This window comes from Microcebus murinus, chromosome 11 (assembly GCF_040939455.1).
Source record: "Microcebus murinus isolate Inina chromosome 11, M.murinus_Inina_mat1.0, whole genome shotgun sequence".
In the NCBI taxonomy this organism is placed as follows: Eukaryota; Metazoa; Chordata; class Mammalia; order Primates; family Cheirogaleidae; genus Microcebus; species Microcebus murinus.
The window spans coordinates 93,127,596-93,147,841 of NC_134114.1; the positions used below are offsets into that span (position 1 = coordinate 93,127,596).

General features: G+C 43.6%; 1 protein-coding gene and 1 pseudogene across 4 annotated transcripts in view; both read left to right on the top strand.

Annotated features, from left to right (window-relative positions):
* Window positions 1-20,246, top strand: part of SNCAIP (synuclein alpha interacting protein) — a 148,395-nt gene that overhangs the window by 112,652 nt on the left and 15,497 nt on the right. For all 4 annotated transcript variants that reach the window (XM_076008316.1, XM_076008313.1, XM_076008315.1 and 1 more), the window contains 3 exons: window positions 12,094-12,219; window positions 16,011-16,180; window positions 20,040-20,132. In XM_076008316.1, coding sequence (XP_075864431.1) covers window positions 12,094-12,219; window positions 16,011-16,180; window positions 20,040-20,132 — 389 coding nt within the window. The remainder of the gene's footprint in view (window positions 1-12,093; window positions 12,220-16,010; window positions 16,181-20,039; window positions 20,133-20,246) is intronic.
* On the top strand, window positions 16,205-20,033 carry LOC105884559 (proteasome subunit alpha type-3 pseudogene; annotated as a pseudogene).

Genomic DNA, 20,246 nt, shown 5'->3' on the forward strand with positions numbered 1-20,246 from the left:
GTAGAAGCACTTCCTAGCATCCCTTCCACTTCTCTGCTTCCAACTGGGGCGGGAACCTGAAAGAGGCACACTCATGAGTAGTGGTTAGCATCTGATATATTGCTTTGCTCTGTTGTCTTCATTTATGGTTATACTACCATACTTACCTCCAGGTCCTACGAAGGGTCTCCCATAAACTATTTCATAGGCGCTTAGCATTCACCTGGTTCTAGGGCTGCCCTTATCCGGAGGAGACCAAGTGGCAACACTCTATCCCACTTTAGATGGGTTTCCTGCATCAATGTTGCTATAGTTTTCTTTATGATTCATTTTCCACATTTTTCTCATAGACTGAGGTCTCCAAGATGCATGCAATTTCCATTCTAGATGTAGGGCTTTGCTTACATGCTGAGTTGCTGTCAATATAAAGAAGGGTCCATTATCACTGTGTATGGAGGAAGGGAGCCTAGACCTTAGAATGAGTTTCTTCAGGATTCTAGTAACTTTATGCTCTCTCCATTTGGGTAGGGTAAGCCTCTACCCAGCCTGAAAAGGTATCTACTAATACAAGCAAGTATTTGGACTTTCCATATGAGTGAAATCAATTTGTCAATCATTGAAAGGGTGGGTCCCCACATGTTGAGTTCCCCCTGCAGGGGGTTGCTTTTCTGTCTTTGGATTGTTTCAAGCACATAAGGGGCAGCTCTGAGTTATTTGTCAATGGGATCCTCTGAAATGAAGTCCCACCAAATCCATTAAGGCATCATACCCATAGTGTGTGCATTCATGTTGGTGCTTCAAAAGGGGCCAAACCAAGGCTTTGGGTAGAAGAACGAGTCCATGATAATTCTGTCTCCACTTAGCTGTGTCATCCCAAGTATCAATGCCCGATCTTTAGCTCTTTTTTTATCCTCATTAGTATAGTGGGGTATATATTGATCTAAATCTAACCAGGGTATAAAGGACCCAAGGAACAGATCATCTTTAGCAGCCTCCTTTTTTGGTGACCAGGACAGTACACGATGGCCACCTGCTTGGGCTCAGCCACAGCCTGTATCAGGGCCATTATTTTAGGGGCAAACTTCAAAATGAACTGCTCCGCAGTGGCAGCCTCCTGTGTGCTTCCCCAGGCCCTGGTATTCAGAGCCAGCAGGAGCTCGGCAGCACCCTCGCAGCAGCTCCCGGTGCTCCTGCTGCTTGCCCGGGTCCCGCCTAGCCACCGAGAACACCAGGGTCGCCAGAATCTACGGAGGAGCAGCACCAACCCTGGTAGCGACCCCCCTGGGCCCGGCTACTGGCCCACTGCGATGAGCTCCTCAGCCACCACGTCACCTGCAGCTGCCTCGCCGCTGCCCTTTCCCCGTGCCCTGCCTGGCTCACGGAGTGCCATGCGTGGTGGCTGGTGCCAGGGGTCAAGGCGGCGGCCATGGGGGCCCCGGACCACTTCTGCCCACTCAGCTTGGCAGCGGTGGCACTCCTGTGTCAATTAAAAAGTCCACTAATCGAGTCCCCATCGTCAGTCGGAACCGGGACTCCAGTGGGGATATTTGGATTTGAGCCACTAGTGAGGGATAGAGCCCCGGGCCCCTCCTTTATCATCTGAGTCCTGGACTCTCTGCTCTTCTCTAGTGTTACATACTTTAAAGGTGATGTCAGCAGTCTGCGAGGAGGTCATGCCAATTGCCCCGTCCACACACTGTAGTTTCCTCCGTGTATCTGGAGCACTCTGCCCTATGAAATTCATATTAACCACACATATATTTTAAGGGGCCTCTGGATCCACATCTGTGCATTTCCAATATCCCTGATAGGTGCATTCCCCAAAATTCAGAGGGCTCTTCATGTGCTTTCTGTGAAGCCCCTGTCAGGCTTTGCCGTACTGGAAAGTGCCCTGCCCCAGCTACAGGTGCCCTCTGGCCAAATTGGGTTCCCCACCAGGTCTTGAAAGGAGAGACCATTCCCATTCCTGAGTCGTAGCCCAGTGGGCACGGGACTGAAGAATTAGTTCCAGTCGCACCCACCCGCCCGGGCCCCTCTCACAATGTCAAGATGGCGGCAGCAATGGCGGATGGTGGCAGTTGGCCCAGGCCTCACTCTGCATGGGGCAAGTTCCTGGCCAGCCTCAGGAGCTTCAGTGGGGGAGAGGAGCCATGGCAGACAGGGCAGCCGGGCTCTGGCACCACAAGCTCAAGCACGGCCAAGCCCAAAGCACCTTCCCCGCCAGGTGTGGAGCTGGTGGCAGGGGTTTGGGTGGAAAGGGCTCCTGAAATCCAGCCACCCCTGGGATCACCTGGGATCTTACTGTCCTTACCATTAATGTTGTCCCAGGCCTTTCAGCCTCTTTATTATTCAATTGCATGAAAGATTGTGTATATGGAATCATGTCCCATTTACCTGGCCTTTGACAAAACAATTCCAGCTGTAAGCTAGTATAATAATTTAAGCTTCCATTCAACGGCCCCTTCCCACACTCCTCCACGCACAATGGCCGAGCAGTATTACAACAACGCCATTCTCTTTTTACACATAGACTTAGAGCTATAAGTTGACCATTCAGCAAGATTCTCCCCAAGGGGGCTTCAGACGGATTGAAAAAGGAGCCTCTCGTGTTGAAACAAAACTCACAACAACAACAAACACAAGCTGACAGGTAGACGGCATAGGGAATTCACAGCGCCAACAATCTCAAATGCCAAGGCCCTGCCCAAAAAATGGGAACTGTACAAACAAGAACCAAATTCTCCTAATATGAGAACTGGCTTCTCCTAATCCAAAAGGGAATGAATTCCCTGGGTTCCCTAGTTCTGCTCAACCGTGACTTCCAGCCCACGGTGCCTACAAATGTCCTGCCACAGGGCTGGAAGGTTCACGGCCTTCCCCAAATGGGTGGAATCAGGAGTCTTGGCGTGCACACTGGGGAACTTACCAAAAGGGCCAAGGTGTCGTGACTCTTCGCAAATCCGTTTTCTTTTCCTCAACAAGGTTGAGGTTGGGAGGTGCTGAATCTAACTTGGGGAGGGAGAGATGGGCAGCTGTTGGGGTGGGTGGTCCCTCCCTCTCTCACCCCAAAAAGCCGGTGCTCCTACTGGTGAAGACCTGGGACTGACCCAGGGCTGCTTCCCACCTCTTCCAGCCACGGCTGCCGTCACAGGCTGCCACTCCACTGGGGCACCGATAGGCCTCTCTGGGGACACCAAATTCTGTTACCTAAAGTTTGATACTTGTCCCTGAGGCCGAACAAAGAATGAGGACAAGAGGCTTAAGAAAAAGGAAAGAGAAGTTTATTTTATTAATAGTTTGCCAGCAAATGAGGAGGATGGCTTGTCTTAAAGAGCCACCACCATGCCACACTCCCTTTAAGCAGAAATACAGAGCTTTTCTAGGGGGTTTTCAGCTTCAGGCTACTGCTGTTTAACTGTGGTTGGTGGTCCTGATCGACTTTATATCCAGTGAAGATGATCCCATATCAACAGATAATTCTGTTGAGCCATCTCCTGTGGTTTAAGATGCTAAAAAACAAAGAATAGGAAACACTTCTCTGCCCCTCTGATTACTGGCCTCTGGAAGGAATCCAGGTTTTAATTCCCCAAAAGAGTGGGGGATGGGGGGTAACGGGACAACTTATAATACATTTTGCCCTTTGCCAGGCCTTTACCTCTGTTCCACCACAATTTTAGGGAGTCATGTTAGCCATGGTAACTTCAATTACTATAAATATATACTTTATATACATATAAAATGTTTCCTATGTGTTCCAGGCAACATGCCTGTTCAATTTTTTTGTAAATTATCTGATGTATTCCTCAAAACAACCCTATGAGGCTAGGTGTGGTGGCTCACACCTGTAATCCTAACATTCTGGGAGGCCGAGGAGGGAGGATTGCTTGAGCTCAGGAGTTTTAGGCCAGCCTGAGCAAGACTACATCTCTACTAAAAATAGAAAAATTATCCAGGCATCTGGCATGCACCTGTAGTCCCAGCTACTCGGGAGGCTGAGGCAGGAGGATTGCTTGAGCCCAGCAATTTGAGGCTACTGTGAGCTACGATGATGCCACTGCACTCTACCTGGAACAACAGAGCAAGACTGTGTATCAGAAAGAAAAAACCACCCTATGAGATCTTGTTTTTATCTCTACTCTATAGATAAGGAGACTGAACATAGAAAGTTAAATAACTTGCCCATGACCTACTGGCTAGTAAGAGCAAAGATAAGATTTCAGTTCCGGTTCTCTGACTTCAGGGCCAGATTCTGTTTTGTCTCCATCTGTATAGGTAATTTGTACAGGTTGTTTACAGTGGCATTGATTTAACTGAAGAAGACTTTTTTTTTTCAATTTTATCTAAGAATACATTGTGGTATTTGGAGTATCTTACACAACTCATTGAAGAAATGAGCAACTGTACTAAGTGTGTGAAATGAAGAAAGGAGCAGACAGAACATTAAAAATTTGTAAAAGCTGCTATCTTTGACATATTATAATTACTGTTTTCTTTGTGCATTGTACTTACTAGTCCCCATCCACAGTGTCCTAAAAACTACCAGTACTAGTTCATAGGCAGTACATAAGAATGCCATTTTTTGCTTATATTAATGGTCCCCAACTTACCATGGTTCAACTTGTGATTTTTTGACTTTACGATGGTGTGGAAGAAATACACATTCAGTAGAAACTATACTTTAGATTTTGAATTTAGATCATTTCCTGGGCTAGCAGTATGATTCTCTGTCACGATGCCAGGCAGTAGCAGTGAACCACAGCTCTTGGTCAGCCATGTGCTCACGAGGGTGGACAACTATACTCTACAGTGTATTAATTACATTTCTGATGTAGCAGTATCTTCCAATTACAATGGGTTCATCAGGCCATAACCTCTTTGTAAGTTGAGGAGTATCTGTATTGGCAAAAGGGAAAATAGAATATTCAAATGACCAGAAGAATTTGATCACTTGTAGTCTTCATATATCATTTTCATTATAAAACAGAATTTTATTAAATTGTGTGAATCGTTGTTTCATGTCCTTGATTTCATTTGCTTGTATAAAGCCTAATGAGGAATTTTAGATATCAGTGCAAAGGCTGCCTGTACTTTTGGTAGAGCTTGCCAAAGAAAAGGAGGAAAGGATTGCATGGCTGTTCTGAGACCCCAAGTAAATAATCGGGCATTCGGCACTCTTTGTCTTGGGAAATGGTGCTTATTTATGCCAGTTTCTGTATTCAACTCTCACAGCGGGTTTCTCATAACTTTGAAACTATTGGACAGAACAAAAAGAAAGTGCCCTTTCTGGGACTGGCTGGGTGATGGTGTGAATTTCTTGGCTGGGCTAGAGGAAAATATGGAAATTAGTGACCTCTTTGAAAAGCTGTGTCAAACATTTGCTTCATGCTAGTATCAATCTTCAAGCTATTATTTCAAGCTGATAAGCATTTTTTATGACTTAAAATACAGCTTTGAGGGGGGCATTCCAGCAGCACCCTTGGGAGAGCACCCTACCCGAGTGGAAAGGGTAGAAGCCCATTAGAACTGTGCATTCTGTCCGGCCATCCCACCGCACGGCTTATGTAACAGATAACCTGCAGAGATGCTGAACTTGGAACCATTACAAGGCTAATATTTTCACAAGGAAGACTGTTATTGAACAGTATTTTAATGGATTCAGCACATGCAAGTTTTTCTACATCAAACAGGCACTTGAGTATGTTCTGGTTTTGTTTCTTCAGTAAATAACTCTGGAAATCACAGTACAGAGGGAAATTCCTCTCTCGGTTTATTTTAGTTGCCCTCTGCCCTTCATATAGATTCTTAAAGAATGGGTTCTCTTTGACTCCCAATTTGTGTTCTTTTTCTTGTAAAAATTACCTTTAAAGTCTCCAGGACCACAGGGTAGCCAGCAGTTTTTAGTGGTCTCCTGGAGTGATAGATCTTTAGGTGATAAGAATCGATTTTCCTCATCTTGACACATGAGGTCTCCGAGGGGGCAATTATTTCATTGCCTGATGGTGCCGAGCAGGACTAGCCACAGGAAGCGTGAAGGCGGAAGCCTCAGAGAGACCCCAGGAACTCGCGGGGGTGTCCTTGGCTAGGCCGGCTCTGCTGTCCCCTGAGAAAGACGTTGCTGGCAAAACAATTGAGGCAGAATTATCTCAATTCGAAGCTACCGCTTGTGTAACTTGGGCTGTTCCGTTCAAGCATGAAGGCCCAGCATGTCTCTCCCAGGCTCTGGCAGCAAATCCCGGCCCTCAGCTGCTCAGGGGCGTCAGGCTGTCCTGCACTCGTCACTGGTCCAGTGGGCTTCTTGTGACTGTCAACATCAGACATCAGATCCACGATTACTTTTCTCTCTGAATCATTCACGTGACTTTGGTCAAGAGATTCTCTTGCCAAAACAACCTGCATCATAGCCTTGAGCATTTACTAAGAGCACCTTTGCCTACAGTGTGTTTATTCTACGTTTTTAATGTTTACCCTGATCTGAATTTTTTTAAAGAACACTTTTTGAAAAATGAAAAGGCTCCTTAGCGATTCCTGAGAATGGTCATGAGCAGGGATAGGCACGCTGGTGGGGCGGTGCTTCCGCAGGCTGTGCTGTTGTTGGTGCTTTTCCACAATTTACTTTAAAAGGAGAAGTATTCCCTTGACTTTATTGTTTCACTGTCATGGGACAGAAATAAGTGAACAGTGCTGAAAGTGCTGTGATTGCAGATAAAAGCAAAATAGAAACATCTTTGAGTAGTATAAGCATCCATCTGTTCTCCAAGTACTGGTCTTGAAAAGGTGCAACTGACACAGAGCTCCACAAACCCACGGATGGACAGGCAGCTAATCGTGACCTCTTTGACCGCACAAAGGGAACACGCCCTTTACAGAGTCAGCAGTCGTAGGGAAGGAGCAGTTGTGGATATGAAGAACATCAGTTCCTAAGTCAAGCCGTCTTGGTTTTAATTCTAACCCTACGATTTACTAGCTCATTGGCCTTCCATACTTTTATTTTAAAAAAGAAACAGAAAGAAAAGAAAAGGTCTCCCTGGACCTCAGTTTCTTTATCTGTAAAATGGGGATAATAGAACTTTCCCCACGGGGTTATTCTAAGGACTAAGTGAGAAAAGCCACATTGCCCAGCACTTGGCAGTCACTAGATAAATGTTGGCTATTATGACTATTGGATCTCTTCCAATTTATTGTTTTTATTGCTATCAGTATTATTCAGCTTACTTGTTTTATCATAAGTAAAATATAAGAGAAATTTGCCAAAGAATTGTTTAGGTCATAACTTATTTAATCAATTCCTAGATGTAATTTTTTTTAAAACATTTTACCATCTCTGGATTCTACATGTTGTCATATAATAAATAACATGATGAAATTATTCTTGGCCATTTGTTTTTAACATTTTAACTTCCAAAAAACTGGAACGAATCTTGTAATTGATGGCATATTAGATTTGATAATCTATGATCACAAAAAAAGCTGACTGCTTTAGAACTTATGATGATACCACAAACTACAGAGATTTTGTTGACACCAGCAATAAACCTGTGACATACTTTTCAATTACATTTTTATTAGTCTTTGTCTAGCCAATCTCATAGGTTACATGAATTAATTGCCTCTTTAAACAACTTTCATTGCCCTTAGAAACACATAAAATACAACATCAAAACAGGTTACAGGAACAGCAGAAAATCCCTAGAAGAAGAAACTGGTACATGAGGGAAGTTTTGAGTCACTAGATGAAAGTCAGTAGATGAAAGTTTCAGATCAGGCTAAACATTTAAAATGTAGAATAAACACACTGTAGGCAAAGGTGCTCTTAGTAAATGCTTAGATGGATGTGTGGGTGATGAATGAAATGTAAGTTGGAGAGGCATTCTGTGAAACAGATAACACAGAAGGCTGCGTACAGTTGTGACTGCATTTAATACTCGCTGAAAGCAGTACTTATGGGAAGTAAGATCTGAAGTTACGTTCTTCTTTTAACATCTCTTCCTATAGGCACAGAGAGAGAGAATGGGAGAGAGCGATAACTCACTAAAGGGCTAAGGGGAGGTGCACACCATTGCACATATACTGTGTTTCCTCGAAAATAAGACCTGTCCATAAAACAAGCCCTAGCAGGATTTCTAAATATTCTCGCAGTATAAGCCCCACCCCCAAAATAAGACCTAGCGATGGGCGTGGCTACGCAGCGCATCTGCACAACCCGTGCATTTCGTCACGGAGCGGTAAAGAAGAGGAGCAGCCCTTCTCATCTGCCCCATGACAGCTCTATTGCTCCACATGAGAGACTGGGGCCAATGGTCCTAAAGGAAATAGAGTCGCAAGAAATTCAGGATGGAATTCGGGGTTTGGAGAGTTATGATGATGTTCCAGAAGAAGACGACTTAACTATATTTGAATAAATGTAGATTGTTGTACCGTACTTAAAAAAAAAAAAAAAATCCCCTGAAAATATGCCCTAGGGTGTCTTCTTGAGGAAAAATAAGTATAAGACCCTGTCTTATTTTCGGGGAAACACAGTATCTAATACACATTTGCATTGGTAAGTGCCTTCTTAGTGGGAGAAAATAGCCATATTTGTTTTGTTCTCCTTGTGAGGTGTTTGTCAAATATATTACTGTTTGAATTATAGGACTGTGCGTCTCCACAGGCATGTTCTCTAAAATCATAGCAGAATTTCTCAGAAAGCGCATGTTAAATAGGCATTTACCAAAACCAGGGGTTTTAGCCATCTCCATACTCATCTCAGAATGAGTGTGGTGGCTGGTGGTTAGAAGCCCAGGTGTACAGCCAGCCAGTCACTGTCGGTAGTACTTCTCTGCAGGTTATGACGGGGGATTTATGTTTCCATGTCCTATTTCAGGGGGAAAGGCCAGTTTCATATCATCTTATTTTAAATTCTTACTCTTAAATTGTCCTGCAGAGAATACAAAACTGGATTTGAGGTGCTGGGCAAAACTCGTCTTATTCTAAATAATCAAATGATGACTCTTTCTTTATGTTAGTCTTGCATATTGAATTGGGTAGACTCTCTAATTGCAAGAAAGAAGAGTTATCCATGCCATCCATCAGAAAAGAAAGCAGGTTATTGTAACCACACAGATCGAGCCTGACGGGGACAGCCCTCAGGAGCGAAGGCAACTCTTGCCCCCCACAGGCCTTGTGGGACTTGTTTTCCCATATTATCCAGCCCCTGCAAAGTCCAAGGCCCTAGATTCTCCCCCAGATTTCTACAATGGGAAAATTCCTAGACTAACGAAATGCAGTAATCCATGGCCTACAACCCCATTACTAAAATCAAAGCACTGTGATCTTAGTAAAGTACATTTTTTGTGCATGTGGAATAGATATTCCCATCATAATATTTAATTTGGTCTGAAATATATGGAAATACACCTGACAAGAAGGTACCTATAAACCAATATCTTAAACTCCCCTGAGCTTTCCTTGCTAAAGAAAGAAACCGCTAGAATATCAGAGACTACAGCAGGTCCTTGAGTAATGTCATTTTCTTCAATGTGTTCAATGTCGTTTCGTTATAAGGTTGATGATGAGAAAGGAAAAAAAAATTATTCTTGGCTGGGAACTGTGTGGAGTTGGCACATTCTCCCCATGGCTGTGTGGGTTTTCTCTGGGTACCCAGTCTCCTCTCACATCCCAAAGACGTACATGTTAGGTGAACAGGTGTGTCTACCTGGCCCCAGCGTGTGTGAGTGGGGTGTGTCTATGAGTGCGCCCACGGTGGGGTGTCCTGCTGTCAGGGTGCCTTCTGCCCTTGTGCCCTGAGCTGCTGGGAAGGGTTCTGACCACCACTACCCTAAACTGGAATAATTGGGTAAATTATTATCTTACTAATTTTTATTAATCTTTCTTAAATGTATATGTAGCTGACATTTATTTCAGTGTTTAACATTAAAAGTGTTCGGTCTTTATTTAGATATTTAGTGATGTTTTTGTGACCAGAAATATGCCATAGGAACTTAACTCCTGTTTATATAAATGAACCTTTGGTAAAATTGGTTTTGTTATACGTCATTTTGCTTAAAGTCACAGTTTCCAAGAACCTGTTGATGGCGTTAAGTGGCACTTACTGTATACCATTGTCCTCTCCCTCGGTTTTCTGATTTATAAAATAAGGCTCTTTGCATTGGATGGTTCCCTAAAATCTCTCCCCTCTGCAGTTTTAAGAGGCCATGATTTAATATAATGGAGCAAACCAAGTCACCATAAGTTCAGGAATGACCCATCGAAGAGGATTTGTTGCCCATATGGCAGGGCCATCTTTTTCACTGGTAGACACACAACAATCTGCCCCAGTGTGGTTTCCATATGTCTTAGGCATTAACCTCAAACTGGCTGGTTATATCTTTTATCTGCCATACTCACACGCATCCAGATTTTTAAAGAGTTAGGATCATGGAGGCTGGATGCGGTGGCTCATGCCTGTAATCCCAGAACTTTAGAAGGCCAAAGTAGAAGGATTGCTTTAGCCCAGGAGTTCAAGACCAGCCTGGGCAACATAGCAAGATCTCATCTCTACCAAAAAAAAAAAAAAAAAATCATATGGTACAATCATCTTTCTCCAGATAAAAGTAATCCAGTATTTTCCCCTTACCTAATTAGAGAAAACAAAGGGCGTGTTTTACCTCATGCATGTGAAAGTGTCACCTGCTCTGATCCAAATGTCAGCATCAACTTTGTCCAGATTTCCCTGTGTTGAAGGTTGGCACATCAGCTTATCCTTATCTAACTGGTGGCTCCCAGCCCTAGCTCACTCTCTAGGGACCCTGGGGAGTTTCATTTCCTACAGAGTCTGTCTGCTTTTGCGACTAACGCTCACCCCGCTTTCCTGGGGTGCATTCTTGGTAGGTTGCAGGCATTGATTACATTTTTCTCTTCCTGCCCGTTAGGGGTCTTACTCCTTGCTTGCTCATTTGGGAAAAGTATGGCGCAAGTGTTCAGTCTGTCCCTGCCGTGTCAGATACCTTTATAAACAACGCCCTGTTCCCCCGCAGAAGAGGTGAAACATTAAAGGAGTTGGCTGTTTTTATCCAACATTCCTCTAGGAGATTAGTTGGCATGTTCGGAAGATGAAGGCAAATTTAATCCAGAAAAGTATAAAAGTTCATGACCAGTCCGAGCAAATAACTGGAAAAAAAAAATCCTTTAAAAGGCTAAGGAAGAAGTTCAAGGCTATTTCAAACACATGATCATCTTTTCAAATGTCAAATTCCACCCACTAAACTTCATGCTGTTGTTTTTACCACTCTCATATTTTTTTAACTTTATGTTTAATTCTTCTATTTTAAAATAGTGAAATCCCATCCCCCTGCCTTCTCCAAAGGCCAAGCATAACACGAAAATACCACAAACACTCAGTGGGTAAAATGCAAACGGATTATGACAAAACATACTGACTGTTCTATGTCTTTGCTTTTGAAAAGTTTGTGTTCAGAGCTTTTGGTTCTCTCCCTTTAACATGGAGGAAGATAAAGCTTTACCTTTAAAATGCCACCAACATTTGGCCAGAAAAATCAAGAGGCTCTTGGTATTATTTCAGAGAAATTATCTTATACTTAACAACGTAAGGCATTGCCTCTTTTTGTAAGCCTGTTGATTGCAGGAGGTATGGGATTGGGAAGGCAATCCCTTATGTTTAATTATAAACTTAAAAGTAGAAGCTAGTTTTCTCAATAGTCTAAGTTTTATGATAATATTCTTGAAGCCTACAGGCAGTATAACACAGTAGCAAAAACATTGCTTTGGAAGCCTTAGAAACAAAAGACCTGGATCCCCATTCCAACTTTGGATCTGGCTAGCTCTGTGTGTTTGAGGAGGCACTCAAACTTTCTGTGAATTTATTTTCCCATCTATAGAATAAGTAAAATAAGAGCATTTCCAAGGTAACTTTCTGCTCTTAAAATTCGCTATGTGGCCCTCCTCCTTTCATTTCAGTCAAAGATTCATGGATTTTCAGTTCATACTGAATGGGAATTTTCTCTTGCTATGGGAAGCTTGGCTTTAAGCTTCACAAGTTAGAGTTTTGTTTTCCTCTTGTCTTTATATTTGACTTCTCTGGTGATATTCTATTAATTCCAACTGTGTTTCTGTTTATAGGAAAAGATTCTTCTGTGGCTGCTTCAGTTTATGCAAGAGCAGGGCATCTCATTGGATGAAGTGGACCAGGATGGCAACAGCGCCGTCCACGTCGCCTCTCAGCACGGCTACCTTGGGTGCATACAGGTACACGGCCTGCTACGTTGCAGAGAGAATGGAGTGTACCAAGTAATAAAAAAAAAAGTTAAAATTTTGTTCACTGGGAGAATGTCTGGATTAAGTCAACTTTTGCATTATAGTAGACAATAGGGAATTATATTGATATATTTGTATTTCTCGAAAGCCACACAAATGTAGGTGTATATATAGCCCTAAGAGTTCCTCCCTGAGGGTCACAGAGCGTTGAGAGGGGCTTTTCCTGCTCCCTAAACACTACTCTAAAGACCCAATGCTGAGGACAGTAGACGTTAAATACCCCCTGTTCTCAAGACACCTGGGAAGCCGCAGCCACACAGGCGTGTCTCTGCCTGTCAGGCGGCAGACAGTCCAGGCCCTCATTGGCACATCTCCCCTTCCCAGGTATATGACAAAAAAGGACAGATTTCTCAGGAATGGATTAGAAGAGTAGGGAGTGGTAGTCTAGACAGAGAATACTATGGTTTCTCCCTTTCTCTGTGTGTGGTAGGACTGAGCTTCCCAATAGTGTTCAGAAGGGCCAGGCATAGGCTAGGGCGGCGGGGCTGAGCAGTCGATCCTCTCGGCCCTTGGGCAGGACGGCCAGGGCCTTTGCAGTCCAGCCGCTCCACCCAACAGCCTCCCCTCCAGTAACCTCATCTTTTCAGCCCAACGAGTCTTCCAGAGAGTATGGTGGCCAGTGTGTGCAATGATGTCAAAAAGTTGGGATGAGAGCCGGGGAGAGGGGAGGGAGGTGTGCGCCCTGCCCCAAGCCACAGGAGGTGCTCCAAGAGGGCCGCTGAGGGAGGGCGGGGCTCCTGTGGGAAGAGGAGGTGGCGTCTCCCCTCCACCAAACGCAGGGCTGCGGGGCAGAGCCTCCCCAGTGCGGCTGTCACAGCAGCATGTGGCGGAAAGCCCAGCGGGCGGCACGTCTCCAGAAGAGTCTGGGATAGTGTGAACATGAAAAGCAAATAGTCCTTTGTCCCTAGGGAACGGTGAAGGCCTAGGCACCAGAGCAGAGAGAGGGGACAGCTGAAGGAAAGAGCCAGTAGAAGAGCGAGGCAGTGTGAGGAGAGGCTTTGAATTAGAAATAACGTTGAAGCTTGGATTTGGCCTGGAAGTTTATTTCCAAACATACATCATAATTACCAGAATCAGACAAATCCATCCTTATCCTTGAAAATGGCCCATCGTCCATGGATTTGTTCCCGTAGCTGCCTGAGACGCAGGAAAGGGAAATTGACAGCATGTGGCTGACGGTCATGTTCAGAGAAAACGCTTCTGCCTCGGCAAGTTCTCACAGTTCCAAGTGTGCGCGTGTAACATGTAGCCTGTGACACGTGTTCCACCTCCAAGAAAGCAGCGCTCCTTGTGGCCCTGTCTACGTGTCGTTTTCCTACATGGCAAACGCAAGGTGCTCATTTAGACAGCAGGTACTGCCCGAGGCCCAAGACTGGACAGGGAGAGCCAGTTGCTCAGGCCGGCAGAGAGGACTTAGGAAATGCCAGGAGGATACATGAGGAAACTGAACATACAGAAGGCAAGAGATTGATAAAAACAAAAAGCAGAGGCCACAGCAGAAATCTCTCTAGAGTGCCTACGTACGTGAAACTACTCTTTGGAGAGCTAACTTGATAGGAAATATTCCGAGTATCTGAAAGGTTCCCTGTTATTGTTGGCAAAGCATGCACCTTCTAATTTAAGGCACCAAGTTTTAAAAGGAATGATAAGAAATTAGAGAGTACATAAAGGAGAGAAATGTAAATTCTTCACTGAATCTGCTGAAAGATTAAAGAAGTAGCATTATTTTTTTTGTGGAGGAATGGTAACTGGATAAACACTGAAAACTACACTTTTCCATTTCACAAAACACTCTAATATTTAATAGTCTTGAAATAAACCTTTTATCAGCTAATAAATGACTGGAAGCCAAAGAAAACCAGCTGGTATCACCAATTCTCTTTGAGATTTTAGTTATTTTTCTTTTTATTATGTGAAGAAAGACTGTCTGTCCTTCCAGAGTATTCATCACTCCACTTCACACAAATGAAACTTCTGGCACTAGATGCCATGCATGTGGGAACTTGAATAATCACAAAAGAGGGTCTGTCCACTGGGTGTAAAATTTTAAAAAAAGATAAAAAGAGACTGAGAGTGAGCAAGGGACCCCATGAGATGAGGAGGGGGTGAGTGTGGAAAACAATGGAAAGAAAACCGCAGTGGTCAGAGTCCAGGGGGAGTAATAACAGTGCGTGTTTTTACTGCGTCTCTTCAGAGCTCAGTGCTGACATGGTCTCTGTGACACCCCTGTGAGGTAGGTGGCAGTGACTTTATGGCGAGTTGACCTTTCACGGAGAGTGATCATAAACAGAGGGGAAATTAAGCTGCGTAGCAGCCTCTGAGTCTAAGGAGTCTAAGAATTTAAATACTACAAATATTGCTTGTAGGGAAAAATGCTACCCACTACCAAAATAAATCTGGAGGTTTGCAGTCTCATCGTGAGGTTGTCGAAGAGTAGAGCAGATTGCGGTGGTTGATTAATATTGACATAACAACTTTTTGTGGAATCTAATGATATCACAGTATAAATACAAAACAAGTGGTTTGGGTTTTTCTTTGAATTATTGATTTCAACCATGCTCTATCAAATCTCTCCTCTACTAATGATACCTTGGCCAGATTCTATAACTTTCTGCTTGCTTATGACAATTAAAATTTACTCCAAACCAGTTTAAAATCTCAATCTTATTTCTGATTCAAAGAATTCTCCTTCCCAGCCCAGGTTAGATTCTAGGTTCAAGGGACTTGGAATGGGCAGTGAGGTGCGATCGGCTTTTTACACACTTTCACTCCTATTGCCCCGTCCCTTTTGGGCTGTGGTGTCAGAGATAAAGAGGAGGTATGAAGAGAAAAAATCAAATGTCTCTTTGCTTACCTGGGAAAGGCATGGCACTTCTCTGACCGTTGTCACTGCTCCTTTGCTGACTGTGGCTACTGCCGCCCCCTGGCACCTCAGGTGCTGTCTGGTGGGAGCCAAGGGGGCTCAGGGGCCTCACACTGGCACCTGGCATGGGGGATCTGGCTCCAACTTTACCTCCTCCTCCCTACCTGCGACTGGAGAACCCTCTCCTGGTTAGCGGGCCGATAACAAGCCCACACCGGGCTTCCTTCTGCAAAGTCTGCTCAACCCATGGGCGCACTTCTGCCATGGCACGTAGTGGGATGGGGCAGTCTCACAACCTCTTTGCTGTCTGCCCTGTCATTTCTCTCCAGTTCTTTGTACCCCTGATCAGGTGGGCTCAGCCACAGATCAGCAAGTGCCATTCCGAGTCCAGTGCCCAGCGCAGGGGCAAACAGGAACGGGTAAAATTCCACTCTCCCTGGCTCACAGGCATCCCCGACTTTGTGAACGGTTCCCTTGCAGCCCAACCATCAAAAGGAACAAAACACCTCCCCACAGAGACTGCCCTGCGTGTCTCTTGGGGACAGGGACTCTAGACACAGCAGAGCCTCCTCCCCGTCCAGCCCCTCCTTCGTCGCTGCGGGCGGGGACTGGAAGTGGAGGGCTTGGTTCTGCTGCGTCTCTGCGGGCTCTGAAGGGAGGTGTCTGATGCCAACTGCCAAAGGTCACTAGCGGCCCTTCTGTAGGCGCTGCTGCGCTACCCCCAGCCCCACGCATGGGCTCTGATAACTCATTTTGGAGTAACGGGAAAAGTCCCATTCAACATTCTGTTGTAGCCATTAAAAAATAACATTTGGAGGGAGGTCCTGGTACAATCACGTGTCTCTGCGTTTTCTGACAGACCTTAGTGGAATACGGAGCCAACGTCACCGTGCAGAACCACGCCGGGGAGAAGCCCTCCCAGAGCGCCGAGCGGCAGGGGCACACCCTGTGCTCCAGGTACCTGGTGGTGGTGGAGACCTGCATGTCGCTGGCCTCGCAGGTGGTGAAGCTAACCAAGCAGCTGAAGGAGTAAGTGCCTGCTGGTTCCACGAGGACAAAGTCTGACTTGTTACTGTCGTGCTTGGGCTCCGGCCGAGTGCTGGGGGAAGCCGCCTTCAGTCCAGTTGTCCAGGGAACCCCGGCATTCCCGTCTTCCCTTCCTCCGCCCGTCCTCACAGCCGGGCTCGCGCGGGGGGCGCCGTCTCTGCGGAGGCGAGACGACATTCAGACAGCGAAGGCGGAGCTCCCGAGCAGGCAGTGCGGGCCACGGGGGACAGGGAAAGAGAGCCTCCCTCTGTGTCACTTCTCGGGGCCGGATCACAGGGCAGGGTGCTGACGGCACACACAGGCGCCATCTCCAAACTCCTGTCCCTAATATTCTAGGAAATCACAGCGCATGAGAGAGAGCAAGGCTAGAGATGGACCAGTTTCTTGGTTTTCTCAAAAAGAAAGAGGTGTTTGGGAAATTACAGATATATAATCTGGTGACCATCACTAGCAAATTTATTATAAAAACTAAGCAGACGGCTTTGGGCCCCGAAGCCCTACTACAGGTTGCACTGGCTTTAGCGTGATGAGCTCCGTGGGGACTGGGCATGACCTGTCAGCCCCTGCGTTCTCTCTGGAAGGAAGAGGTTTTCAAGTTGAATATGCTGTGAAGGCTATAGAAAATGGCAGTACAGCTATCGGAATCAGACATAAACATGGTGGTGTCCTTAGGGCAGAAAAATTAGTCCTTTCCAAACTTTATGAAGAGGATTCCAACAAATGACTTTTTAGTGTTGATTGGCATGTTGGAATGGCAGTAGCAGGTTGGTCAGCAAATGCTCATTCTTTAACAGACACAGCAAGAGAAGAAGCTTTCAACGTTAGATCTACCTTTGGCTATAACATTCCACAAAAACATCTCTCAGACGGAGTAGCCACGTACATACACGCATGCACATCCTACAGTGCCGTTAGGTCTTTTGGCTGCAGTTGCCTGCTAGGGTCTGACAGTGTGAATGACGGTGCCCGCTCGACAGGACTGGCCCACCAGGTGTTTCATACAGTTACTGGGGCTGTGCCGTTGGCCAAGCCTGGCAGGCTGCAGAGACAAATAGAAACACTTCCAGTGAAAGCAAGGGCCTGCCGTGATGTTGTTGAAGAAGTGGCAAATATGATGTACATAGCACATGGTGAAGTTAGTTAGGGATAAAGCTTTTGAACTGGATCTCAGCTGGGCTGGCGAGTCAACTAAAGGAAGACATGAAACTTTTCCAAAAGATATAAGGGAAGAAGAAAAATACGCTAAGGAATCTTTGAAGGAAGAAGATGAGTCAGATGATGCTAATATGTAACCATTTACTCTAGCAGCTACTCTATTTTAAATTGCTACTACAGTCCCATGTAACTATTGGCCCTGTGGATTAGACATAGTCACTGGCCAATTTTCATTAAATTTTTGTCTTATAAAAAACCAAAGAAAAAATTAAGCAGATGATTCGTGAATCCTCAGAATATAAAATAGTGTTCAGTCAGCATGAAGTTATTTAAAACACTCTATGGTTAACTAAAGTCAGTTCTTTCCTTGATAAGATTATTAAACTGGTTCACAGTGCATTTCTGGATGTCAGGGAAGTATTCTGGGAGACTGTCATGATATGTTTCGAGATAGAGGGGCCAAATGAGAGTTCATCAGGTAGATGTCTAGCGAGTTGAAGGATTAAGAATCTAACACCTGCCTGGGGGCCAAAGGCCAGCCCTCTGCAAACACACCATATAAATTACAGTTGCCATGTTGGGGAGGGGTCCCTGAAAAATTGCAATCAACATTCAAAGCAGCGTTGACCAATTAGGAGGAGGAACCTTAAAAATTAAATTTTAGAGGGAAAATATAAAGTCTTACCTTTAAGTTTTATATATGTGAGTTTTATGTGTCTGAATACAGCTCATTTGGAAAAAAGCCTATGATGGGTAAAAGGCCTTAAGTGATTATAATTCAAGCAACAGTATGATAAGGCCTTGGACCCTCTGTCTCTTCTTTAGGCTTGGGGAAACCTCTCTTATCTCTCTTAGAGCTACGAGTCTCTGTGCCCCTCCATCTCTTCCCCCTGCCAATATCTACAATGATCTTTTTAATGTTTAAACTTTTACTAGAAAAAATAAATAAAATTTAAAACTTAAAAAATAAACAGGTTACCACCAAGCATCCTCTGCCCAGTTACACAAAACTTCCCCCGGTAAGATGGACTAGGTGAACTTAAAGTCTCAATGTAATTGAAGAAAACATGCACACAAATTAATAATAAGTTATCTTTCCATAGTGAACATACTTGTGCATATCTTTATGTACATGTATATGTATTTCTAAATATAAGTTCCTAGAAAAGGAATTGCTATAAAAGAACAAAAGTCATGCATATTTAAAATGTGAATAGATGTTAACTAATATCTTTCCAAAAATTCTGTACCAATATCCACTCCTTTTAATAATGTATGGACATATCCATAAAGAGGAGATTGAAGATGACCCAATAGAATGTGTTTTCTAAAGGTTCATACTCAGAGAAAAGGTCACAAAATATTCTCCTCAGTCTCCATAGCATGAAATCTGAAAAGCTTTTATGAGCTACAATAGCTATTTTACTGGTGAACTGGTCAAGTTCACGGTCTTGGCATCTCTCTCTTTTGATGATCCTGGAATAAAGTACATATATATGCTAATAGACAACAGTCCTTCAGTTGTCTCCAGAGCAGAATGCTGTAGACAGTTGTGGTTGGGCCAATGACAAGATAAAATATGAGGCTAGGTATGGTGGCTCATGCCTGTAATCCTAGCATTTTGGGAGACTGAGGCAGGATGATCACTTGAAGCAAGGATTTTGAGACCATAGCAAGACCTTGTCTCTAAAAAAAATTAATTTAATTTAATTTTTAAAAATTCAAACAGTTTAGAAGGAGTAACATTTTGGAGTGTATCCTTCCAGGTTTTTAAATACATTGTTTTATATATATATATACATATATATATATATATATATATATATGAGAGAGAAAGCATGTTTCCTTAAAAATGATATTACAGATGCTTTTCAATTTACGATGGGATTATGTCCCAGTAAACCTATTGTAAGTTGAAAATATCATAAGTCAAAAATACATTTAATACACCTAACCTACCAAACATCATAGCCTACCTTAAACATACTCAGAAAACTTACATGAGCCCACAATTGTGAAGTCATCTAACACAAAACGTATTTTATAATAAAATGTTGAATAACTCATAATTTATTGAATATTGAAAGTGAACCATAGAATGGTTGTACGGATACTCAAAATACAGTTTCTACTGCATGTGTATCTCTCTCACAGCATTGTAAAGCCAAAAAATTGTAAGTTGAACCATGATAAGTCAGGGACTGTTTGTATGCTACACATAGTATTTTGTAATGTCCTTTTCTATTTAAAGAAAGTAAAGTATACTTTATATATACACACACACATATATGAGGGAAAACGTTTCTAGATATTCAAACATATTGCCATTTTTGATAGCTGTAATTATACAAATATTTTGTCCATAGATATTCAAACATATTGCCATTTTTGATAGCTATAATTATACAAATATTACCATTTGTTTACTCAGACTTAATTGATAAGGATTTAGATTACTTACAGTTTTTCACTGATATTAACTGATATTAACAATAAACATCTTTTGGGTATACTGTTGATTGTGTCCTTAGGAAAATTTCCAAACAGTAAGGATGAAGATTATGCAAATTTTAAAGCTTTCGAATTTATTGCAACTTACTGCAAATTATTATGAAAAAATTATACCTCCAAATATATAGCAATAGCCGTGTATCAGAGAGCTTATATGTTTGATTGTGTTCCCCAGACAGACAGTGGAACGTGTCACGCTGCAGAACCAACTCCAACAGCTTCTAGAAGCCCAGAAATCAGAGGGCAAATCACTCCCTTCTTCACCCAGGTAATACCAGACACACTGGTGTTTAGAATTCTTGAGTATCCTAAATCTCTGAGCCTTCTTTTGGATTTTCTTCAATATCTTTTAAGAGGATGACTCATACAACATTTTATTCTT